This window comes from Lygodium microphyllum, chromosome 8, assembly GCF_053477565.2.
Source record: "Lygodium microphyllum isolate KBCC chromosome 8, Lygodium_microphyllum_v1.1.10, whole genome shotgun sequence".
Taxonomy (NCBI): Eukaryota; Viridiplantae; Streptophyta; class Polypodiopsida; order Schizaeales; family Lygodiaceae; genus Lygodium; species Lygodium microphyllum.
In genome coordinates this window covers 144,156,007-144,182,893 of record NC_141142.1, presented here as the reverse complement: position 1 = coordinate 144,182,893, position 26,887 = coordinate 144,156,007, and the positions used below count along the sequence as shown (strand labels likewise).

At 41.4% G+C, this 26,887-nt stretch overlaps 1 protein-coding gene across 2 annotated transcripts in view; it reads left to right on the top strand.

The window, feature by feature from the left end:
- The window catches only part of LOC148032962 (kihadalactone A synthase LFS-like), a 143,738-nt gene that overhangs the window by 57,264 nt on the left and 59,587 nt on the right, over positions 1 to 26,887 (top strand). The window contains exons 5-9 of one of the 2 annotated variants that reach the window (XM_087683658.1): positions 2,113 to 2,234; positions 2,317 to 2,405; positions 2,562 to 2,620; positions 24,540 to 24,596; positions 24,673 to 24,718. In XM_087683658.1, the coding sequence (XP_087539784.1) occupies positions 2,113 to 2,234; positions 2,317 to 2,405; positions 2,562 to 2,620; positions 24,540 to 24,596; positions 24,673 to 24,718 (373 nt within the window). Of the gene's footprint in view, positions 1 to 2,112; positions 2,235 to 2,304; positions 2,406 to 2,561; positions 2,621 to 24,539; positions 24,597 to 24,672; positions 24,719 to 26,887 lie in introns of both variants that reach the window. The other variant, XM_087683657.1, reaches the window with a different exon arrangement.

Genomic DNA, 26,887 nt, shown 5'->3' with positions numbered 1-26,887 from the left:
CTTTCAAGTATCTTTGAGTAGTTATTAGCTCTTAGACCAGTATTAATTAATTAATCAATGCCTAGTGTCTAATGTCACCACCACTAACATTAGTAGCCATTAAATTGGTCTAGGCCCAAATTTGACATCGGCTATCACCTAGTACCACCTAGTATCTATCAAGCATAACTTATTACAACTTTTGCCTTTGGCACCAACTAATATCCTGCGGTCTTGGGTCCCACACTGAAATAATTAACTTGTACCTCACATGTGCAATTTACATTAGTACATTTGATTAACTTTTAATTGAATGCTAAGAAAAACAATAAAATTTCACGCCTTGTGACACACATCATTTTGTTTCTCCATTTTTCAACCTTCTATGTGTTTAAATGCTAGTTATTGTGTAATCAAGTCCACGAAAAGTCCTCTTTTCCATTTTCACTTTCAGATGGGGCTCTAGTAACCACTTCTTCGAAGAGGAAATCCAGAGGTAGCAAGGATTCTCAAGATGGGAAGGCAACCCAAAACAAGGGTGACATTGTTTCCTCAGGCAGAACCAAAGAAACTTAACCCCTTTGGCAACAACTCCCTATAAAGAACTAGGATTTGGAGACACTTCTAGTGCTTGGGCTATGTAGACAAGGAGTGTCGTACTAAGGCCCAGGGTCTTTCAACTAAGAGACCATAGCAAGCTGCGACTGCATCCACAAGTGGTACTCCCCTTGGATACTTGAGTGGGGCTATGCCTCCATTTGCTGCACCACTTGCTCGTGCTTCTTGTACAGAGCCACCTCAGTGGCATGCTGTTGGACATGTGGCATATGGATAGCCCCCTCCTCCCTAGCCTTATAGGTCTCTTGAAGGTTTGGGTGAGTGGTTTGCTAACCACACCCCATTAGATTTCTCACCACAAGCACTTCTAGCCATCATTTCGGACCCTTAGGGCACTCTTGGCTAATCTAGCCTTTTCTTAGACTTTTTTCTTGCAAGAAAAGAGATTTCTATTAATAACTCCTTAGCAAAGAACCTAAGGTAAAATACAAAGCACAAGGAATTTTGTCAAGAGTAATTGAGTATATCCCAAATATAAGAGTAACTTAGTTCATCATAAATACCATGGTTGTGTGAACAACCAATCTGGTGGGCTATAATGTGAAACCATGTAAGGGGTGGTATAGAAGAAGTTGCTTGAGTCCCATGCCCGCATAAAAACCTCTCTTTTCTTCCTTAGCCTCTTTGAGCTGCCCTGCATCCTCTCCCATCTCCCACTAAGAGTATGAATGATCTCTATCCAAATCCTAGATAGAGTCTCTGCTGTGGATACAACTTGAAGGTCGATAACCTGGCTTCATATCATGGTCCAGATGTACTAGGCTATGATATTGGCAATTGAATCCAACATGTGATAGTGTCTGTGGGTCCACTGCGTCTGCGAGTAAATTGGGTGGTGATCTTGCTCAGATGCTTTCCAATGATGAGAAAAGAAAGACTTCTGTGAACATCCTTGTAGCCACATGTTGGGCCTCTATTAGTGAATCAAGCTACAGCCCCCTAGGTCACCACCATGGTCTTTGTTGTGCCATGGAATATCAGCTTGAGGGCTCTCCTCCATACCTCCTGGGCTCTAGGACAGTCCCATAGGTAGTGTCTTTGTGTCTTCTTTGGCTCACTGCATCTTGCACATGGCATTGGGTCCCTGCTGTATCCAAGCCAAGTGCCAACTGCTAAGCTCTTGTGAGCTACAAGCCATAGGAAGAGAGAGATCTTCCTAGGCCTGAATCTTTCTTAATGTCCTGTCTCTACTAGTCGCAATGACTACTTAAAGGATGTCCCCTCTAGAGAAGAGACTAATCCAGATTTGAGGCTTGGGCTGCAGGTTAGATGAAGTGGAATATAGGGATCAAACGGAAGGTAAGTGGGTTATAGTCAAAAGCAGGAAGAAAATGCATCATTCTTGGGAGTACTATAAGCCCGAGTTTAAGGTTCAAGTGAAGACATAGTGGGTCGTTTAGTTTGCTCTTTTGTTTTTGTGTATTGTTTACTGTTTAGTAGTGCCACAATTTTGTTGCTATGTTTGATGCTCTGTTACAAACATTTGACGAATGTTAATCTGATTTTTCATCATAGGAAGGTAGGGAGGAGGCTAAGCGCATTGATAGCACTTGCCCTACATATGGGAGCAGACTTCTTCGAGGAGCCAGGAAGGATGGATTGTCCTATTGCTGTTCTGCGTCTTCTTCACTATTCAGGTCTTTCTTGGGATGAATAGGATTTGAAGTTGGAGTTTTGGTTACAATATCATGATGTTTGGTTTTGTAGGAGAGATGTCAGTTCCAGAGAAGGGTGTATATGGCGCTGGGGCTCATTCAGATTGGGGTCTTCTTACTCTCCTAGCAACTGACGACACTCCTGGACTGCAAGTAAATACAGAATTATATGTACTATGGTCGTAGTCATGCAAAACTGTTGCAAAAAATTATTATTAGATTGTACATGATTTCAAGGCACATATATTTTGAGTATCAAAGCATTATATATTTTGAATGCTAGGAATAAAGCTCTGATTGCATGTACAGATCTGTAAGGACAAGCATGTTGAGCCACAAGTTTGGCAAAATGTGCAGCCTCTAAAAGGGTGAGGATACAGTCATGCTTTCATGTTAGCATATTGTACTCCATAATTTCATCATCTCAACAGCTATACTTTTGCTAATGTCTAGGGATGTAAAACACAAGTATGTTTGGTCACAAACCTTAAAAATATGTGTGATGCCAAAGTTGACTGAAAATAGAGACAAGAGTGAGAAGGAATAGAAAAGCATGCATGACACAAGATTAGGTATAATCTCCCCCCATGCATGGGTGAGCACCTCCCCCATACATATGTTTATAGTATTAGAATAAGCTTTTGTGCTCAAAATACATTGAAAGCATCTTTTTTGGGTTCCTTGCTTTTCTTCACTTTGCATGACTTGCTATTGTGCAAATAAATCAAAACACACTCAATTCTAATAACTTTACAAAAATAGTATTTTGTCTTTTAATAAATACATAAAAAATAAATCTATTGCGCATGTGCTTTGGAGTGCTACAATGCATTGTTCTCCCTATGGAGAAAGAAGGAAAGGGCAAATTTAGTGTGGGTGCTAGCGTGGGTGAATCTCATAGAGAGTTTTGCCAAGCATGAGACTCAAAAGACAGGAGAAATAATTGGAGAGAATTTGTTGCAGAAAATAGAATGTATACAAATGACAAGGCCCTTGTGCATGTTAACCAAAGTACACACCAACTTTGTTTTTTTTTTTTGGGTCAACAAGAGAAGTTATATTATATGTTTCAAGGGGCTTTAGCCACTTCTTGATAATCCACTCTCTGTAAACAAAAGGAGGTTTGAAGAAGTGGCACTTGGGCCTGACTATGATGTGTCCAATAGTAAGCTCAAAAAGTCATCTCCAGCCATGATGTAGTTTTCCATGAGGAAAAGATGCATAAGCAGCTTGAGCGGATAGTCAAGATACTTAGGGTTATCTTTCAAGAGAAGCCTCTTGCTCTTGTATAGCCAGCTAGACAGCCTATAATAGTAGTTGATGCTCTAGTAGTCGCAGTTTGAGCCCTCCGTTGATTATGCGATGGTGATAGATGCAGCTAAGCCTCTCACTTATGATGAGGCCATACGCGGTGGTGATAGTCACTTTTGGGAGAGGGCCATGTAGTAAGAGTTTGACTCTTTACAGAAAAATCTTATGTGGGAGTTGGTTCCTTTGCCTAGTGGAAAGTGTGCATTTCCATGCAAGTGGGTGTACAGATTGAAGAGCACCCTTGGATGCCCCAAGCCTATCTATAAAGCCAAATTGGTTGCTAAGGGTTTTAAATAGGAGCATGGTGTTAACTTCGAGGAAGTCTTTTCTCCTGGAGTCAAGATGACTATCCTATGCCTAGTACTAGCATTGGTTATTCAGCTAGATTTGGACCTTTATCAGATGGATATTAAGACAACTTTCTTACATGAGGACTTGCATGAGGAGATTTATATGCAATAGCCTAAGGGCTTTGAGGAAAAAGGCTGGGAACACCTAGTGTGTAGATTGAGAAATAGCCTTTATGGTCTTAAGTAGGCACCTAGGGAATGGTATCACAAGTTTGATGCTTTTATGCATTCATAGGGCATATGCAGTAATATGGATCTGTGTTTATATAGAAGAAGGCTCATGATGGTAGCCTTTTGATTTTGGTACTCTATGTAGATGACATGTTGATTACTGGGAGAGCTTATGATGAGTTGGATGCTCTGGAAAGTCAACTCAAGAAGAGCTTTGAGATGAAAGATATGAGATAGGTCTCACATATTCTTGGGATGCACATTATGCGTGATTGCTCTCAGGGGCTTCTTTACTTGTCACAAAAGGAGTATATCCAGAAGGTCCTTGAGCGGTTTCATATATAGGGGATGTTAAGCCTATTAGCTGTTCTTTGCCTTCTCATGTGAAGTATATTTAGAAGGTCATTGAGCGGTTTCATATGCATGGGATGTTAAGCCTATTAGGTGTCCTTTGCCTTCTCATGTAAAGGTGAGCTAGGCCAATTGTCTGCAGTCGATGAGTGGAAGGCCAAGATGGCCAAGATCCCTTATGCATCTACAGTGGGATGTTAAGCCTATTAGCTGTCCTTTGCCTTCTCATGTGAAGGTGAGCCAGGCCAATTGTCTGCAGTCGATGAGTGGAAGGCCAAGATGGCCAAGATCCCTTATGCATCTACAGTGGGTAGTTTGATGTATGCTATGATAGCCACTTGTCTTGACATATCTTTTGCAGTGGGAGTTGTGGCACCCTATATGTGTACACCTGGCAGATAACATTGGGATGCCGTTAAGGGTATCATGAGGTACCTGAAGGGCACAACAGATATGTGCATATGTTATGGTGGCCAAGATACAAGAGTCATGGGATACATTGACTCCATTGACTCTGATTATGCAAGACATGTAGGTAGTAGAAAATCCATCTTTGGCTATGTGTTTACCTTTGCTGGGGTGCTATTTCTTGGATGTTTAGGATGTAGAAATGCACGGAACTCTCTACTACAAAGGCTGAGTATATTGCAGCCATTGAGGCTTGCAACTCAGGGAGTCCAACTTATAGAACATGTAAGATACCACGTGAGTTCAAAAGAAAGGGTATAATATTTAGTAAAATTTACATGATTATATTTACAAAAGGGGTTTTTTAATTACAATTTGAAAAAAATTTGCAAGCTTAGTAAAGTAAAAGGGGCCATTTTAAGGCCTTATAGCATGTAAACAGAAGGTATTTCTTAACATCCTTTGAATACATGCTATATAGATGATTTTTTATAGGTGGATCTCCTAAGACTTGCAAGGAGACTCTATGGTTTAGGCCATTTGGTGCCTTCACTCGAGACACATTCACCTTTAAGTGGGAGGTTGTTGGGGGTAAAGGCGCCTGTGCCTAGTCGCCCATGTATTAGTATGTTGATAGTACCTGCACTTGCACATTGCAGGGGATAGGCTCCCATCATTGTCATTTCATTCTTTATTCTTTCAGTGACATTTGAATAAAGGGAAGGCCGGTCACACATTGTGACCGTTGGAGTTCCTACATCTTGAGTCTCTCTCTCTTGCTCCATCCGTTGTAGCTCACACCTCTCTTGCTTCCACTTGCTTGTGCTTTCACTTGGGCTTCTCTCTTCAATTTGTAGCCCCCTAAGTGGGCTATCTCCACCCTAGAGAGCTTCTAGAAATTCCATCCTTACTGCTCACACAGAGAAAAACCCCAACTGTGTACCCAGCTAGCAGCCATAGCCAAGAAGCTTCAAGCTTTTTCACTTCAACTTTAATCATCCTAAAAGCCACTAATAGTGATTCTAATCATTGATTAACCTTCTCTAGATTTTGTTGCAAACTTGGAAGCTTTATCCACAGGTTGGGCATACGTAATGGGCATTAGTAAGTCCACCGACATATAACATCTCAAGTAAGACATGAACTTGAGAACAATGCTTGGAAGTACTAATGCTTCACTTCTCAGTCATAATCTTGGTTCAACTTAGTTGTGAAAGGTGTTTTATGTCTTCAAGAAATTAAGTGGGTTATCTTAAAAGCTTAACTCTCACTGTTGATCATTGTAAGGCTATGTGTCAAGTATAAATTCATAGACCATTTTCTTCTATTCATCTAATCTATTTATTCAATTGTTTTTCAACTAGATTGCTTCTGCTTATAGTACAAAACTTGTGAAGGAATAGATACTACCATTGCCTTTGTGCAATTGGTAAGACCTTTCTATCATGGCCTGTATTGATGTTGTCGAGAAACCCTTCGCCCTTCACCCATAGTTTGCGTTTTTGTGTTTTTGCGTTTCTGCGTTTTGCATTTAGGGTTTCAGCCCCAAAAAGGGGCGCCATCCTAGACTGACTATGCCTATTTATAGGCCACTCTCTCATTCATTTCTTACAACTGATTCATTCAGTCCGTCACCTTTTCTCTCCAGTCTCTCCACTACCCTCATACCCCTTCAGGAGGACATTGTGGTTCATGGTTCGTGGCTGTCTTATCATCTTCCTTGTGCTACGGCACCCTTGCTCCCTTGTATCACATTCACTCCATGATTCGGAACTTCATCATTCCATTCATTAGAGTTTTTTCTCTCTTCTCTTCTCTTCTCCATGTTTGTTGAGTTCACTCTGTGTTCCTCCCCGCAAACCCTATTGTCTCGCTGGTACGCCATCTTTTGACATGGTATTAGAGCCGGATCTGCTCAAATAGCAGCAAAGATCCTCCACTCCAGCGAAGGCAAAGACCAGTGGCTGGTTCGGTATCCACTTCTCTTTTTCTTCGGCTACATCAAAATCTCGTTTTTGTAGGTTTTAGGTGTTTTTAGCTTGCTACCCACACCCCTTTCGTGGAGGACATCGCAGTCTTAGCTGTCCCTTGCTGTCATCTACAATATGACACCTGTTTCTAGCCTTCCACCCACACTTTGCAGTTGTTTACAGCAAAGCGATTGTTTTGCTGATCACTCTCCATTCAGAAAACAATCTCGTTTTTGTAGATTTCAGGTATTTCAGCTTGCTGCCCACACCCCAAACACAGAGGACATCGCTTTCCAAGCTGGCCATTGCTGTCTACAACAGTCTGGCACTTGTTTCCAACCTATCACACACTGTTCGGAGCTGATTTCAGCATATTGACTATTGCTGGTATTTTTTCTTGTGTTTTTAGTATTTCTCTCACCTGCTGCGTGTGTTTTTACTCTTTCTCTCATCTGCTGCCTGCGTTTTTAGTCTTTCTCTCTCTTGCTGTCTACGTTTTTAGTCTTTCTCTCTCTTGCAAGCTGTCCTGCCTACGTTTTTAGTCTTTCTCTCACCTGCTGCCTGCGTTTTTAGTCTTTCTCTTTCCTAACTTGTGTTTTTCTACTGGTTGCAACCTCTTACTACTGGTCGCATCCTCCTCCCACAGGCAGCTCACTTTTAGCCCTTCCGTTGCCCTTCCATTCCTTGAGGCAGACATTGCGGTTTGTGTTTCACACTGCCCTCACACCCCTTGAGGCAGACATTGCGGTTCGTGGTTCATGGTGGCTGACCTTTTCCTTCTTCAGCAAGGCACACTAGTCTCCATGGCTTTTTTACCAATAGATGACCAGGCTACTAGGTGCTCCTATTGTGGCATCACCGGACACACCACCGATGCTTGCGGACTTCGACCTTTGCTCCCCACCCCCCCGGAGTATATGCGTCTTCTACCAGGCACTCCTTGTGTCACGTCTCCTTTCTAGGCCACAGAGACCGTTCTACATCGGCTATCAGAGTACTATGCTCAAGGCAATAAGACGCATTCGATACACACTAAGTCCTTTCGAGCACATGGAGGATCAATTGGCACTACGACCTCCTAGAGATCGTTGCAATGCCAGTGGTAGTCTTCTCCCACTTATTTTTAGGTACAGTGGCTTCCACGACCTATGGATCTGCAGTCCACTCCATCGAGAGATAGTGATTGTTTGATACCGTCTCCTCGTCAGTCTGCTCCTTCAAGAGACAGTGGTTGCTCGACTCCTTCCTGTTCTTCGGCTACCTAGTCTGCTCCATTGAGAGATAGCGACTGTTGCCCATCTCTTGCTCATTCTGAGCCCCACCCTTCCCCACCCTCGACTACTTAGGTTCGAGAGGCTACCTGTAGGAGCTCTTCGGCACCCCAGATACCTTCTTCGGCACGACTAGCGGCACTTTTTTGTCATCAGACATTTTGGAGTTTGTGATCCATGAGTTTTTGGATTCCCTATCTACTTTAGAGGGGGATTCAGAGGTGGATGTTATTTCTTTGCCCTCAGAGGGGGCATCTACTTCTTCTTCGACTTCAGCGGGGGCCCCTCCACCTCCCACCTCAGAGGGGGAACCTACTCCACATAAGCTCTTCACCTATCCTCTACTTTCTTGGGGTGGCTGTCTTCGACCAGTCATCTCTTCTACTGATACCCAGGATCTTCAGGTACCACCTAGATCGAGACCTTGGAGGTTCAGCCGCAACTTGGTGACGAGACCTTCGTACTTCTTCCAGCATGGATGCACTGGCTTCTCTCGCGAGGTTGTGTTTCAGGTTCTCTAGTTCACTCTGTCTACTGGTCTTTACTGCAGGTTCCCGTTCCGGTGGAAATCTTGGATCTTAGGGATCCTCTACATCTTCTTCCTCCTCTTCTCTTATCTTCTTCATCCCTTGGTCAGCATGGAGCCACCTCCCGAGATCGAGATATCCTTATGGTTCTCGGTACCACACAAAGTCCGACATTCCTTCTATGCATTGCATGTTTTTATCATCTTTGTACTAGGGCGCTTGGGCAAGTGAACAAATTCCCACGAGGGACACTGTCCAAGTGGCACCTGGTGTATGAGCATTCTTCACCATGTAGCATTGCATCTCCACCTTACTCTTCTCTTGTTTCCCTTTTTGGGCCTAAGAGGGGGTATTGAGAAACCCTTCACCCGCAGTTTGCGTTTTTGCGTTTCTGCATTTTGCGTTTAGGGTTTGCAGCCCCAAAAAGGGGTGCCATCCTAGACTGACTATGCCTATTTACAGGCCATTGTCTCATTCACGGCTAATTCATTCAGTCCTTTACCTCTTCTCTCCAGCCTCTCCACTACCCTCACATCCCTTCAGGAGGACATTGCGGTTTGTGGTTCGTGGCTGTCTTCACCATCTTCCTTGTGCTACGGCACCCTTGTTCCCTTGTATCACATTCACTCTATGATTCGGAAGTTCATCATTCCATTCATTAGAGTTTCTTCTCTCTTCTCTTCTCTTCTCCATGTTTGCCGAGTTCACTCCGTATTCCTCCCCGCAAATCCTACTGTCTCATTGGTACGTCATCTTTTGACAGATGTGAAACCTCAAATCTACAAGTTTGATGGGAGGACTTTCACCCATGGCAGGTGTTAGTAAAATATAAAATGATAGAGAGAGGCTATTGGTCATTCATCAAAGGGACAAAATCCATTCCATCAATCCTATGGATGTTGAATATGATGAAAGAGCCCAAGTCATAATAATGTTACATCTAGATGAATCTTTAATTCACCATATTGACCATCTTGCAAGTGCAAAAGAGAAATGGGATGAGCTTGAGAAATTGTATGGTGCAAGAGGGAAGAATTCCAAAATCTTTCTCAAAATAGAGTTCTTCAAATTGTTTGGGAGTAAATTGAAGAGGAGAAATAGAGAGAATGACCATCCATGGGAGATTTTGCCTTTATTGAAGAATTTATAGATATTATTAAGTGGGAGATTGTGAAGAAGCTTCAGGAGTCATGGTCAATTGAAGTTCACAAGAATAAGAAGAAAAAGAGTTAAAATCTGTTCGTAGATGCTCAATAGCAAGATGCATGGGATGCTTGGTGTACTGACAACCTTCTGTTTGTCCAATTAGCAACCTACTGGAAGCTAGTAGACAGAGTATTCTTTACAACCTATGTTATTGAAATCCTCCAAAGTTGATATTATCAGGACAATGGCACTACGGCGATCCTCAGAAGGATGAGTTTTAATACCTTCAAAACCGAATATCTTCTCCTTTGTAGTGGAATGAAAGCTGAATTTAGAGATGTTAAAAAGAAGGAAATAGAAGAAAAGTTGGCAATAGTCCTCTGGAGATTGAAGCCCTTTTGATTCTGTTCTATTGAGTACAGACAAATTGGGTGGAGCCAACTCCTTGATAAATGATGCGATCAAGAGATAAACACTAGAATGAGTTCAGAGGTATGTGAGAAGAGATAATGCAAAAATCAAAGCCGAGAATAAGCTTGTAGCCAAAAGCCTCCTTTGATGCCCTTGTAACACTCTTTACAGAAGTCCCCATGGCTACTCAAGGTTCCTTTTCTAGTCAGATCGGTCTTGGAAATATTAATGACAGGCCAGCGAATATAGTTCCGCTGTCCATCTTTAAGGAAGAGTATAATGAAGACCTTGATCTTCATATAGCTGAGGTCATGGTAGCATGTGTAGCCAACAATGCTAGAACTTTCGAGCATTGGTTAGCGATATTCCTCGCCACTTTCAAAGGCATGGCATTTCAGTGGTATGAGAGATAAGTAGCAGTAACTTTTCGCACATGGGATGACTTGAAATTGGCATTTCTCACTAAATTCAGGCATAAGAATTTCGAAGAGCGGATGCGAGAGGAGTTCATGAACCTAAGTTAGTTTTCTAGTCATGAGATGGAAGCATATGTCTCTAGAATGAAATCTGTAATACTGAAGAGATGAACCAACCATCACTTGAATGAAGGCATCCAGAAGGGAGTTTTTCTTAGAGGTTTACAACCAGAAGTTCGTAAGTTTGTGGAATTAAGAAGACCAATCGACCTGCAAGCTGCAGTGAAAGGTGCAAGACTGCATGATGAAGTTGAACCTCTTTTCTTGCCAGGAATGGTATACCTATCAAATGTAGCCCCAAGGATAATTCTCTACCCCTACCCTCAGATGCAAACAGTGCCGCAGTACACTGCACCGAATCCATAGTGGCTACAAATGGCAATATCTCAAATGATGGTTCAACCACAACAACAATAGCCTCAAATAGTTTCCCCAATGGTGACTCAACAACAATAGTGGAACCCTACCAACTAGAACCAACAACCACCAGTCTCAACAGGAGGTCTAAATCTCAGAATTAGAACAAAGGACCCTCTGGATCAACCTAATCAATCTATGTAGTGATTAAAGAGGCTTCCCAAAACCCTACTACGAGTACTTCAAGAGGTGAAAATTTGAAGGACTATCTGTCCAATTCAGTTGCAAGCATCAAGAAAGAGTTGATGGATGTGATTATAGAACAGCTGCCAGACATTGAGAAGGTTAATACTGCCAACATATCCAGTCCTTCAAGAGCTGGAAGAGATGTGATGCGGTCTAATACATGCTATGGAAAGGACCATCAAGCTGGACATTTAGCCATTGAATGTATCCCAAAACTAACCATCCTTTGAGCCTTCTGTGCGTATTGTTTAAGAAAGAACCATACAGAGGATATTTGCTCTTTGAGAGAGATGCATGAAAGGAGGAAGAAAGATGAAGAAACAAGATTCAACTTGTTGGAATCCAAGATGACTACTTGGGATATTGGACCAAAGCCTAGAGAGTTCAGTCCTAATTTTGGCCCAAGGAGTTTTCCCTCTCAAAGTTATAGAGAACGACAATCTGGTGGTGGCTAGAAATAGAAGTTGAGTGTTAGAGATATGGAGAAAAGGGACATATCTCACCAAACTGCCCAAACCCTAGAAAGTCCATGGATTACAAATCCTTATGCAGTAGATGCAAAGGAGAAGGCCACACTGCAAAAGACTATCCTAGTTTAGCTCCTGTGTAAGCTACCACTGATATCCAACAAAAGACCCAAGAACTTGCCTTCAATTTGGTGGAATTGGAAGTTTTTGCAATAACACGTGCCAAAAAAAGAGAACCCATAGTTCAAAAAGAGAACGTTTCCTCTACCAAAATGATGAAGTTTAATCTTTCCAAGGAGAAACAGAACAATCTAAAATAGAACACTACAATATAGAGCCATCCATTAGTACAAAAGGATATAGAGACAGTTGCAGAGACAGGACCAGAGGTCCAAGAGATAGAGGATGCAGAAGTACCTCCAGTAGTAGAAGTGCAGATGTTGCCACTTCTAGAACAAAGAGGGAAGATAAAAGCGGGGGTTGTCCCATTTCCTAGCTAGTTGGAGAAGCTCATGGATTCTATCAAAGATTATGACTTGGTCAAAGACCTAGACACCTTCAAACCAAACCTAACATTTTGACAATTGCTGATTGTTTTCTAGCTGTCAAAAGAAATTCAAAAGCACACTGATGAGAAGAAGGCTTCTAAGGATTGCTTCTACTATTGTCCCTAAGTCCAACAAAGCCCCAGAGCCTGTGAAAGAAATGGATGTGGCTAATGCCTGCTTGGATCTTGGTACCCCAGAGATGAGCATGTGGTTTGAAGGCTGCTTTATAACAGATGCATTGATTGATGGAGATTCATCAGTAAACATAATGATGGATGTGACAATGAAGGATCTAGGCTTGCAAGGTATGCAGCCTATGCAATGGATTATTAGACTGATAAACCAAAGCATAATTAAGTCTTTGAGTATTCTCCCATATGTGAAGACAACCCTCATAGGAAAAGTTTATTGGTTGATCTATCTGGTGGTAAAACCAAATTTTTATGGGACCTCATATCTTTTCTATTGGGAAGACCATGGCTTTTGAAGCAAGGGTATGGATGGATTGGTTTAAAAGGAACCCTAAACCTAAGTAGAAGACCCAACAAAGTGGTACTGAAGTTGTATGGATTACAAAAAGGTAATGGATCCATTGCCATTGAAGTCTTAACAGACTCTTCCAATGAAGTAACATATGGCATAATAGGAGATGAAGAAGCTGTCAAACAAATCTTTCCCAAGAAAATAGAGGCACAGTCCTTGACAGTGGGCACTGTAAGCCAACTCTCGAACGAAGGAAAGTCTTTGTCAATGGGTGAATACCTCTTGCCTAACCCAAGAATGACTTTGGAAATCACTTCTAACAATGAGATAGAGACATGGATGTACCGTTCTCCCTGTTACACATGGTTGTAACAAAGATAGAGATAGAAGTAGAGCCAGAGACAGAAGTAGAGACAGTTGCAAAAGTAGAGGCAGAGGATACAATAGAGAATCTATTCTTCTCTTACAGAGTCCCTATAGAGGCAGAAATAGAGTCTAAGAGGACAACGATAATGATAGTGTAGAAGAAGATTATAAAAGCACATTGGAAGAATCCATCCAGCTTGAAGAGGATACAAAAGAGGAAGAAGTTCTAGAAGCTACATAAAGCTGAAGATCCCATGCTGTTAGATAGAATGACTATGGTATCCTTTGGACTAGCTAATGAGTCATATCATATGCAAAATATCCATAAAAAATGGATTAAGCAGAATAAGCCTTCCTTCAGCAGTGGCTCTTGTCACCAGAAGTTACCCTTCTTAAGAGAAGATGATGACAATGACCTTGCCAATAACCATCGGTTCGGTAGTCCAAGTAGAACTCTGAAGGTCCCTGTTATGTAATGTCGGGGATGCATCCTCGAAAGACGAGTCCTTGAGCCAAGAAGTAACTAATTTCCAGACCAAACCTGAAACATCAATGATACCATTTCAGCATCCCAAGGAGTTAGCTTAGCCCTCATTGAAAGAGAAAGTTAGTTCCAGTGAAGTATCAGAAGAGGAGACCACTCCCTTCTTGAAGGAGTTGGATCCGTGTGTGGAAGCAATCCGTGTGAGACCTTCATCCGTGAAGTGGAAGGTGAAAAGCAATTAACCTTCGTGGATGTAGATGGTACTTAATGTCACCTGAAGGTGGGTATCAGTTTTCAAAATGTGAGTTGAATGTATGCATGACCTTCTGAAAGAGAACTTGGACGTGTTTGCATGGTTGTACAAAGATTTGGAAGGGGATTGATCCCACGATGTGCTAGCATCACATCGACCTAGAGCCTAATGCTAAGCCTGTGAGGCAAAGACTGAGGTGAATGAATCCAAATTACTTTGCCCTAGTGAAAGCCGAATTGTTGAAGCTCCTTGAAGCCAAGTTCATCTATCCAATGGCCAATAGTAAATGGGTTTCGCCCATGGTGGTAGTACCCAAGAAGAATGGAAAGCTGCGAATATGTGTGAACTTCTAAAAGTTGAACTCCAAGACTAAGAATGATAATTTCTCTATTCCTTTCACAGACCAATTGTTGGACACAATGGCAAGCCATGAGCTTTATTCCCACTTGGATGGATTCAATGGATACAACCAAGTCCAAATCGTTGAAGAAGATCAATCCAAAACAACCTTCACAACAGAATGTTGAACCTATGGGCCCGACACTAGCTCTATGGCACTAGCTGGGCCTCTACTACAACCTACCACTGAATACACAACCTTAAGCAGTAGGGATAAGGGGGTTGTTGAGGGCTTATAATATGCTGAATTTTTATATTTTCTTAATGCGTGGCATATAGGATACGTGGTTTTAAAAATTAAGAGGATTCAGTAGCACGAGTATGCTCAGTGCTGGCCCCAAGCAATGCAGCAATTTTTCATTTAGAGTAAATGCATGAAAAATTTTTTTTTACACCATAGTGCTGGTTGTTGTTGGGTATTTCACTCACGCCTCACTTAACGCCTACGCTCACATAGGAGTGTTGGTGATCAGTAGAACAGTAGGGCATTTTTTACTCTCGGTAGGAGAGGTTTTTTTCCCTAGACTTATGGTATTATTTCGTATGTGCTTATGACACACACTTACGGGCACTTACCGTGTTCGGGTGTGAACATCCCCCTACAACCCTAAGGTTTAAGGGTTGTACCTTGTACTTTCAGTTTACACTCTTTCAGTCTATCGTATTAGGTGTCGTGCTTCACTCTCTACTGTCTATTGGTTTTCTGTGCAGTCTATCGTATTGGGTGTCGTGCTTCACTCTCTACTGTCTACTGGTTTTCTGTGCTGAGCTTCGATCCTGTCCTCCCTCACATTTGGTATCAGAGCCAGGTTCTGCCCAGCTCCGCTTAGCCTCCGGGAGCTTCTTGCTCAGTCCAACTTTGCCTTGGCTCCGTTCAATCTCTGCAACAGCTCCTACCCTTTCCCTGCTCGCCAACACCAGTGCTGCCTGTCTCCAGTAGCTCCTCACCCAGCGCCATTGCTCCGCTTGCTCTCTGGCCATTGTACCTGTCACCTGTAGTGCCTCGCCACAAGTCCTACTGCGACACTCCCTTTGCCACGTCAGTTCTGAAGTGCTGTCAGTCAACTCGCCTACGTCCCTCCGCCAGATGTCCCGTCAAACTCGTCCTTTCTGCCAGACGCCAGTTTCTGCACCCGTAAACTGTCGCCAGCCGTCCGCTTCTCTGAAATCACCTGCGACAGCGTCCGCCCTTTCCATGGTCACCGTTTGGCCCCAAAGCCGCCCGTTAGCACCACACGTCAGGTCAGAGGGGTGGTCAGCAACAATTCGTTATTTCAAAGGTAAATTTTTACATTTTTTATACCATAATTAATTTCTGGAAGAGGGGGTTCCCACGACACAGACACATAATTTAGAAAACATGTCTAGGATACATTAAATGCAATTTTTGGACACATTCATTAAAATTTTTTGGGGCTTTCATGTTTTCTGGGAACATTGGCATACGCATTGCAGTTACAGTCATTGACAGAATGTTTTGACAAACCCGAGGCAAGAAATTTTGGGGATTTTGTTGGTACAATGTTGTTGAATACTGATTGCACATTGGACTGTGTGCATAACAGACAGTTTTGACAGAGTGCACCTCTGTACACTAATTGCAAAGAGTTATTTCCTGCAATTTTTGGAAATTTTCAGATTTCCAGTGTAGTCTTGCTTTGACATTGCTCTTTTGCATTTTTTGGTAATTGAAAATCATGGCAAATCAAGGAGGAGATGTTTTCACTTGTGTATCCAAGGAGGACAGATTGGATGGAAATAACTATTCACTTTGGTTCTTCATGATGAAGAATGTACTTATGGCTAAAAATCTTTGGGATTATGTTAGTGGAGAAGAAGCTCAACTTGGAGTTGTGGCTCTAGCTGCTACTCCTCTAGGAGGACGTGCACCACGGGCACCTCAGCCTACCCCACTTCAGCCACTTTCCCAAAGAACAGTAGATCAAAAAGCATGGGATACACGGGATGCACATGCTTTGTCGCTAATTGCATTGGCAGTCCAACGGTCAATCATCCCCCACATTCATTCAACATCTTCCCGAGAAGCTTGGCTAACTTTGGAGGAGATGTTTGTAGGCAAGAATGAGACTCGCATCTCTTTCTTAAAGAAAGAGCTAGAGACATTGAAAATGGATGAAGGTGATTCTATTCAGGATCACTTGAACAATTCAGGACTTGTGAGAGCAACTCATGAATGTTGATGAGTACTATTCGGATGCACAGATGATATCTACCACTTTGAACTCATTACCTCCTTCGTACTTGGCTTTTCATACGGCTTTAAACCTCACCATGAGGATTGCCGCGCAGCCAATCACTTTTCTTCAGTTAGTCAGTTTGCTTCTAGAGGAGGAGCAAACACGGAGGAATAGTGGTGTGGATGCTATAAACTCTGAGCAAGCTTTTATGGCTAGATAGAAGGGCAAGGCAGCCAAGTGAAGAATGCTCCGTAGAGTTCTGGGACTTTTGGCACATCACAAGCAAACAAAAACCAAGGGAACATGCAAGCCAAAAAGAGCAAATGCCATTATTGCAAGAAGCCAGGCCACTACATCACTGAGTGCAGAAAGGGCATTGCCAAAGAGAAGAAAAAGGAGTCAGGAATGTCTGTTTCTGATGCTCCTTCCACTGCTACTGAGTCCACGTCCTTTGTTGCAAACAGGAACTATTGTTTTTATACATGCAATTATGACACCTCTTGGGCAGATCAAGCATTCAGCCTCTGATACCAATTGCAACGTGCTGCCCGAACTTCTCTTAGCAGTACGTTCTTAGTAGCTTCTAGGCACTTGGTTTTTGGACAGTGGTGCTTCTAGGCATATTACATCTCACAGAGATTTATTTGCATTTGTTCATGCAGCTCCGGTTGGCTAGTTTGTACAGTGTGCCAACAATGCATCATACCCTGTCCGAGGTATTGGGGAGATTGCGCTCATAGCCATTGATGGCTCTATTCTCCACCTATAGGATGCTTTATTTGTGCGAGGCATAAAGAAGAGTTTGCTCTCTATCTCTTCTTTGGCACGTTGTGGATTGCAGGTCACATTTGATGATGACCGATGCATGGTGAGAGACAAAGAACACATGACTTTGGTCTTGACAAACACTTTATGTCATGGGTTATACGAGTTGGATGCTCTTTCAGTTGATCAGTCAGCTTATTTGACATCCACTCTTACTCCTGCTATGATATAGGCAGAGTTATATCATGCTAGGATGGGGCATGTGAAATTTGGTAGCTTGATGCTCTTACAGCATACGCAGATGCTAGATGGATTACCTCTATTGAAGAGACCTCCTGAGCACTTGCGCGAAGGATGTATTTTGGGAAAAATGCATCGTTTTTTGTTTCCCCGTGATGTTACTTTTCGAGCAACAACCAGGTTGCAGTTAGTGCATTCAAATGTATGTTGGGCTATCTATGCAAATAAAGTCATTGGGAGGATGTTACTATTTTGTGACTTTTATTGATGACTTTGCTCGATTTTGTTGGGTCTACTCTTTGGTCAAAAAGTCAGAAGTGTATGATGCATTCTTGGCTTTTATTGCACTTGTTGAAAACCAGTCTGGTTGTAAAATTAAGACTCTTTGTCGGACCGAGGGGGGGAATACATGTCCTCTATGCTGAATTCCTTTTTGAAGCAGAAGGGCATTGTCCATCAGTACACTACTGTTTATACTCCACAACAGAATGGGGTTGGAGAGAGAAAGAATTGGTCACTCATGGAGATGGCCAAATGTATGCTGAAGGCAAAGAGCTTGCCTCACAGTTTTTGGATGGAAGCCGTCATGTGTGCTTGCCATGTTTTGAACAGATGCCCCACCAAAGCTTTGAAGAAAATTACACATTTTGAGGGTTGGAACAGTCGGAAACCTTCTTTGGACACTTTCGTACCTTTGGTGCCTTGCATATGTACATATTCCAAAGGTACTAAGGAAAAAGTTGAAGAACAAGGCTGTTAAATGCATTTTTATGGGATATAGCAGTGAGAGCAAAGGCTACAGACTCTATGATCCTGTTTCTAAAAAGGTGTTTGTCAGTAGGGATGTACTATTTGATGAAAAATCGGAATTGTCCCTGGCGGGTTTAGGCACATATCAGACTGCCCGTGATGTATTTGAAGGGCTGCTGCCCATTACATTAGGTGATTCAGCTGGAGTTTCAGCAAGTGAACTCAATGTTCAGCTAGCTACTCCTTTGGAAAATGCAGAAAATCAGCCATTGGCTGATCTGAATATTCAGCAAAGTGCTGAAACTGAAATTCAGTAAGAGCTTATGCATAGTTAGGAGGCAAGACAAATGCCTAGATGGTATTTACAGACTATGAAAGATAGTCATCTGGATGCACCCATGGCTGGTCGTACTAGAAGGCAAGCTCGTATGCATGATACTGCACATAACATGGAGTTTGTTATGGCAACAAGCACCCTTGATGATGAGGAGCTTGAATGTTTTGAAGATGCACAACAGAGTGTGCATTGGATGGCAGCAATAAAAGTTGAATTGGATTCTATCACTAAGAATCAAACATGTGATTTGGTGTCTTTGCCATTTGGGAAGAAAGCCATTGGAACAAAATGGGTCTACAAGCTGAAACGGAATGTAGATGGATCCATTGACAAATACAAGGCAAGGCTTGTAGCTAAAGGCTATGCATAAAAAAAAGGCATTGACTATGAGGAGACATTTGCTCGTACTTCTTGTATGACGACCATCAGGTCTATGGTTGCTTTGGCTGCTCATTATGGATGGATTGTGCATCAGTTGGATATTAAAACTGCATTTTTACATAGGGAACTTCATGAGGAAGTATATGTTGGTTTTGCAGTTGAGGGCTTGGAACACTTGGTTTGCAAGCCGAAAAAAGCTTTGTATGGTTTGAAACAAGCTCCTAGAGCTTGGTATGCAAAGATAGATGCTTTTTTGCTTAGCCAAGGAGACATAAACAGCTCTTTGAGTCTACCCTTTATGTATGTAAAGAGGGGGGATCCATGTTGATCATTTGTCTTTATGTTGATGATCTCTTGCTTACAGGGACACATGCTGATCAGATTTCAGCATTTAAACAAATTTTGCAGCAAACTTTTGACATGTCAGACTTGGGGTCTTTGCATTATTACTTGGGCATTCAATTCATACATGATGCTAGAGATATTGGGTTATCAGAGTTAAGATACATTTGTAAACTTCTTGAGAAGTTTGGCTTGTAGGATTGCAACACCAATGGAACCTGGACTTAAACTGTCATTACATGATGACAGTGATTTGTTTGATATACATACATATGCTCTAGTAGTTGGATGTCTTATTTACTTATGCAACACTAGGCCAGACATACAATTTGCAGTGAGCAGATATATGCATCAGCCACACATGTCACATTGGCAAGCTGTTAAGCGTGTCTTCCATTACTTGCAAGGTACTAGATCTCTTGGATTGCTTTATGCCAAGGGGGGACCACTGCAGTTACATACTTACAGTGATTCTGATTGGGCTGGTGATTATGATTCACGTCACTCCACTAGTGGCAATTGTTTCTTTCTTGGCTCGTCTTGCATATCTTGGCTTAGCAAGAAACAATCCACTGTTGCCACATTGTCATGTGAAGTTGAATACAAGGCAGCTTTCACTACCACAATTGAATGCGTATGGATTAGATGCTTGTTTGCTGATTTGGATGTATCTATTATGGAGCGTACTCCTTTGTTTAGAGTGCCATTGTAGTGGCACGGAACCCAGTGTTTCATACACGCACGAAACACATTGAGATACATTATCACTTTGTCAGAGAGAGACTACATGCAGGTGATATCAGCCTTGTCTATTATCCTACCACCAGTAATGTAGCAAACATCTTCACCAAAGCTCTTCCTCGTGAAAAATTTGAAGCATTTCGCCATGCTTTAAATTTGATTTCCTTTGGTGGCGGATGATCCTTGTACTCTTGATCACTCTTCACTCCAGGGAGGTTTGTTGGGTATTTCACTTATGCCTCACTTACACCTACGCTCACATAGGAGTGTCGGTGATCAGTAGGACACTGGGCACTTTTTACTCTCGGTAGGAGAGGTTTTTTCCCCCAGAATTATGGTATTATTTCGTATGTGCTTATGATACACACTTACGCGAACTTACCGCGTTCGGGTGTGAACACTCCCCTACAACCCTAAGATGTAAGGGTTGTATCTTGTACTTTCAGTTTACACTCTTTCAGTCTATTGTATTGGGTGTCGTGCTTCACTCTCTACTGTCTACTGGTTTTCTGCGTTGAGCTTCGATCCTGTCCTTTCTCATAGTTGTCAATAAGGAAAATAGTTTTAGCACTATAAACCATACACAATTGCATTGCATGCAAAACATGGTATCATCCTGGATGCATAGTAATTGTTTTCATGAACGATAATCTACGTTGAGAAGGTGAGTTATCCTAAGCTATAGGGTTAGTGGTTCATACCTTTGCGGAGTATTCAATGATGACTATTTATTATCTCCTGGATTGATTGCTTAAAATTGTGGAGTATGTTTCATACGCGTTCTATGAATGAATGGTGCATCTTGGGGCCAATCCCCGAGGTGTAAAAGAGCCGTAGTGGGGCCGTTGCAATCAACCAAGGGGCACTCTCTTTGTTTGTGCTTACATGGTGTACAACACCGATATGTATAGGGACTCCCTTTGAGGAGTGTAGGAAGGATTATCTGTTGGATTGAGGCTAAACCTTATGTCTTAGCCTTATCATACATTCACAAACACAAATGTTATTTTTTTCTATTTTTCAGACTCAAAAAATCTATTTTTCATCATTTTTTTATTTTTTATTATTTATTTATTCATAATTATCAATATTTTTTCATTTAGCGATCTAGACTGATTGGTCTTACTAATAATTATTTTTCTATCACATTCCATCCCATATGAACACCATACGCACAACCAAACCCTAAAACCACGTGATTTTCCTTAAAAACCGTAATGTTACGGGTTTTGTGTGTTTATAAAAAAATTATTAGATGACTACATTTTACTAATTTTCTTATTATTTCTGATCAATCACAGAATTGACAACCAAATGCAACAATTTTCAACTAAAATTTATCATAAAACATCTATATTTACGACTCACTCATAAAACCAGACCTTTTGTTATACGTATCTCGTGATTGGAGGCCCCTTGACGCTTCCCAATAGCCGCTGATGATCCTTCCAACCTCAATCTATGCTCCTTCACGCTCCAGCATCATCCCACAATTAAAATCTCTCATCTTAGCCCACCCCCTTCTATCATAGAATCAACCATGGAAACACACAAAAAGAGGAGAGAGGAGAGAGGAGAGAAGAGAGAGAAAGACTACAAACTGATCTCTTCATTTAATCCATCATTTTCTGATTTGATTCTTGTGATGGAAGGTGAAGAAAATCCTCATCTTGCTACCCTCTTGCCTCCCCCCGATGCCAACAGTCACAATAATCCATTTTTTAAATCAAGGAGCGCAAAAAAAAGGCGCCCCCTCCCCCACAATTCAGATTCTGTGTGTTTTTCCTTTAATTAAGGATTAAGGCTTTAAACTTTAAAAAAACTAGTTCAATTTCTAAGTTTTCACACTGCATCAAGTGGTTTTTTGCTGAACAGAGGTCCAAACATACTTCGATTCGTGAATGGACTGGACGACCGGCTTCACAGCGTTGAAATCTATCAACTTGGCCTTCATCATAGGTCGATGGAGCCGTGTTATAGCAAATGAGAGGATGTGCCAACTTTGTGGACGGGACGTAGAGGCAGAGCAACACTACATTTGTAGATGCACTGTACACTATGATATTTAAGGCCGCTACCATTGCCTCTTTAAGGAGGGCTTTGGACCATTGATACGGGTGATGGACTATGAGGACTAGAGATGTCAGGTCCTTTTCTTATTTGAGCTCCAACGGCGCAGAGTAGCATTGTTACGGGACCGGAGGCAACCCCAATCACATCCACCCCTCCAGAGAGCAGTTACAGGCTTTTTCAGTATAGCTGACCCCCCGACCAATGCCACCTTAGACACTACATCTACTGACAGTCGCCATCAAGGGACATCATTAGGTGGTATCATAGTAGACAGAGCTACAACGTTATGCAGAGTACGACACCCTAGGGTACTTTCTGAGTAATGTAGGCATGCTCATGTGTGACACATTCGTGTCACGATTGCTCATTATAGGCGGAGATTACCACTTCAAGTCAGTTGGGGGTAGCTTGCAAAGTCTCGATGGATTCGATACCCTGAGAGGGAGATATTCTGTACTCTTTTTAGTCTCTCAATTTTCCATATTCTTCATTTTCCATTTCAATTTATCATGTAGACCCAGACATAATTCTATTTTCTTCTCTGATGAGAAATGATGATGCCAGTTATATTAGTTATGGTCTCATAGGCCATTCTGGCCTTCTAGAGACGTTAATAGATCTTTCTTTCTTTCTTTCTTTCTTTTTTCCCTCTCTCTGAGCCTCTACTCAACTAGACATGACCAATTTTTGAGTCTCCAACAGCCTTCTCCCCACTTGCATGGGAAAGTTTATCAAATGGCAGTCTTCCTAATACATTTTCCAGTAGTTTCCAGCCTTCTTTAATCAATTTTTAGGATATTAATTTTGAAATTTAATTTAATAATTATTTCTTGCTTAGAAAAATAATTCTACAAACCAAAAATGAAACTGGCTAGGCCAATTTGTCACCAAGCTTTCTTGAGCAATTATTAGCCCCTAAACCGTCATTAATTAATTAATTAATTAATGCCAAGTTCCTAATGTCACCATTGCCATTAGTGGCTAATAAAATGATCTAGGCTAAAATTTGTCACCAGATATTGTCAAGCACAACTTAGTACAACTTTTGCCTTTGACATTCACGGCTGACATCTCGAGATCCTTGAGTTGCCATTGTGACTTGATTGACTTGCACATTACATGTGCACCTCACATTTGCACATTTGATTAATAACTTAATCAAATGCTAAGCAAAGCATCAAAATTTCACGTCCTTGTGGCAACACATATATTTGTAGAAGCGTCGAATTATTTATTGGTTTCAAGGTTGCTATTAATGTTTGAAAGAGGTTGCCAAAATTGTTTGCTCTTTAGATATGCCAATATTTCCAACATTATTTTGAGATAGGCTTTTCGATGAGCACCATTCACAAGAGGTTGTCCTTGAGCCCCCATTTGATGAGGTTTCCTATACATTGTAGGTCGAGCTTCCTCCCAAAATGTGCATGTCCATCCTAACCTCCCATTCTACAAGTTTCATTATCTGCTTAGGTAGTTCCACTTAGTTTGCTTTGGTAGTTTCACAAACCCCTATTTAGCTTGCTCCACAAGTTTCATTATCTACATCTATCCTTGCCTATCCTACTTTTCTAAGGGCTTTCTTCCCATGTTAAGAGTTGGCTCTTTGAGATTTTGGCTTCATTGATATTTCTATGCCTATATTTGGTCCTCAATACTCATATTTGTGATGGTTCATTGACTTCATCCACCTATGGTGCATCTTTGTTTTTAGGATGATGTCGTTTATTGGTTATATTAGTCCCATGTGCTAGAGGCTGATTTCACAGTTATTGGGTGAGTTTCTCAACCATTTAATGAGGATCTTTATCCAATGTCAGATGATTTTTTGGAGGATTGGAGATTTATCTTTCATATTGTTGCTATAGTAGGGGATTCATTTGGTTTTTTGGATTTGCTAGATGACACCTGAAAAGAGAGACTCCAATGCCTTAGAAGAGCGAGGACCTTGGTAGAGACAATCGTGCAGGGAGTGCCGTGCCCTCTGGCTGGTGCCTCCAAAGTGGAGGGCATATACAAACACGATGTAGACATAGATTGGTTTACTTTTAGAGGGGACATCTTGGTTGGGCGATTTTGACCAATAGGGAGAGAGTCTTCACTTTCATCGTGGGGGAAGATGGCTGATTCATGACAGAGGATTCAAATTAGTCAGGGGAAGCTGTTCCCATCAAAGGAACAAAGGAGTAGCTCATTGTGATGAGTAATGAGACATAAATTCGAATCTAGTAACTTGCATGATGATATAGAAGATGCAAGGCTCCAATTGTATTTTATCACTAGGTGCTTACTAATAGAATTTCGCTTCATGGAAAAAGAATTAATTGTTGATGATTGTCCTATAGTTTTCTACAACCCTAGGGGTGCTGATGAAAACTCATGTATTGTTATAATTTTTCCTGATCATTGTCTTTTCGCAACTGATATTGTGTACAACGAAAATGATTTTGACATTTCTAAACATGTAGGGCACTCATTGTTAACTTGGGTGACATGTTGGAGCGCTGGAGTAATGGCTTATTAAGGTGATAAGGCTTTTGTTTTGATGAAGCCTGTATCTTGTCACAGTTGGCTTGACTTAAATTTGTGTTGAACATGCAGATCAACATTACATCGAGTGTTGACAAGCGGCAAGGAGCGTTATTCAGTAAGTATCATCTCCATGGCTTTTTAAGGCAGTGTAAGCATCAAATGGTTATTGTCTTATTTCACTGAGTAATCATAATCACTTTAGTGTATGAACTTGTGCATTATCTTTCACAATCAGAGGGATGGTACCATATTGGTTTGGGAGTGGTGTAAGCACTCAATAGATGCGGATAAAGAGACAGTTTTGGGATACCTTAAAGTAGACTCTAAGCACTGGTTGTTAGAGGTGGGTTGAATGTGGTGGAAGCCTCAGAGGATAGGGGAGGCAGGGCCATAGATTCATTGAGGAGGAGGAAGCAAGTAGTTTAGGAAATTTTGTTTACCGTCAAAGTTCAGGATCCCATGTCTGCAGCTCAGTTCAGAATTGTTACAGTTTATTAGGAGTGATAAAGCAAAGGGAGCTGAATTGTTTTCTAGGATCGATAGAATTTATATGGGTCATTTTGGCCTTTTGCAGACGCTAACATATCATTTCATTTTATTCCTCTCTCTCTCTCTCTCTCATGTAGAGGCCCTCACTTTGCTCCTAGCGTCTTCTCTTTAAAAAAAGAATTTGACCTCTTGCAGACACTGATCCAAATCCCTAGCCCTACTAGCTAAAAGACTTAACTCCCAAATTATTATAATGACCCACTTGGGAGCCTCATCATAACAGAGATAGCAATAATTCTGATTTCTAGCATTGGTAATGATTCCCTTGACTCCCTCCAAAAGAATCAACTGAACTGGTGTGTGCCATCTAATAAAGTAGTTTTGAGAATAATGCAAACTAGGCTCCCTTTTGTCACAAGTCCAATCATCCACATAAAATCTATTAATCCAGGAGATTATCCTAGCTCCTAGTGCCATGCCTCTCTTTGAATACTGAAGAGGGTCTACTAATGTACCAAAATTTGTGATGAACCAAGGATTCTATCACATGATTTGAAAGAGAAAATCCTCCAAGTTGCTCACCCTCCTCTGAATCAATGTATATTAAAATCTCCTACTATCTAGTGATCAATACAAGGTAGAGACTAAGTGATGGTGTCGAAAACAATTCTCTCTCCTGCTAGCCATTAGGAGGCATAAATGACCAACTATTCATTGAGTGCCTCATCTACTTTGATAGACACCCAAAGGACCCTCCTTGAGACTAGGATGTGCCAATCTTGGATTGTATGCAACCAATGCTCGCCTACACAAATATAAACTCCACGTGAATCTTTAAGGCATCCACAGCTAGAGCCTAGTAATTGAAAGTTGGTCCAAGCAACAACTTTCCACTGCATTGAGATATCCTCTCTTTGGGGAGGTGATACTTCTATAGCATAAGAAAATTCGTAGACCCTCCAACTATTGCTCTGTGAAGATCCCATCTCATGAAGCTTTAATCTTGGCATAACAAATGTCCACCAAATCCTCAAACATTTCATGAGAGGATTCTCATGGGGAGTGTGGAAGTCTTTCAGATCATTATGGCTTTGTAGTCCACACCTATATTCTCTCTATAATCTTTGTAGCCTCATCATAACTTCCTCAAGTTTTTGCAAACGAGGGAAATAGAAATAGCAAAAAATGGAGTTTTGGCCAATTTTGGAAACCGGGAAGGAGTTTCAGATTTTGGCATTAAATTCATCCATACATACTTTCATATTTGATGCACACAACACCATTTCCTTATATTTTGCACAAAAGCTTAAGTCTTCATGTCACATGAACATAATTCATGGTCATTCCAAGTTAAAAGAGCTAACAATGAACACTAAGTGAATAACAAGGCTGCAATTTGCATAGGAAAGATATAGTAGTTGTCATAACACAACACAAAAAGAAATTTTACCCTTTTTATTATTTATTCATATTTAATTATTTATTGTATTTGTTTCCTTTGCACTTACTAGATATAAAGAATAGTGCATTAGAGCTTGCCACTAATGAGTAGTCATAGGTTATGGTGAACCCACACAATGGGCTAAAGAAAAGATGGTATACACTCACCTATAGGACCGGATTGGGTGCCTATGACCGGAACTCAAGCATATTAAGATCAGACTCGCACACAGAAAGGATTAATACCTTGAGGTGTGGGCTAGTTTTGCCAAACGGTTAGTTACAATTAGCAAGATGAAATGATAATGAAATGTTTGTACAACATGCATGTATAGGTTGAAAGCTTAAAATACAC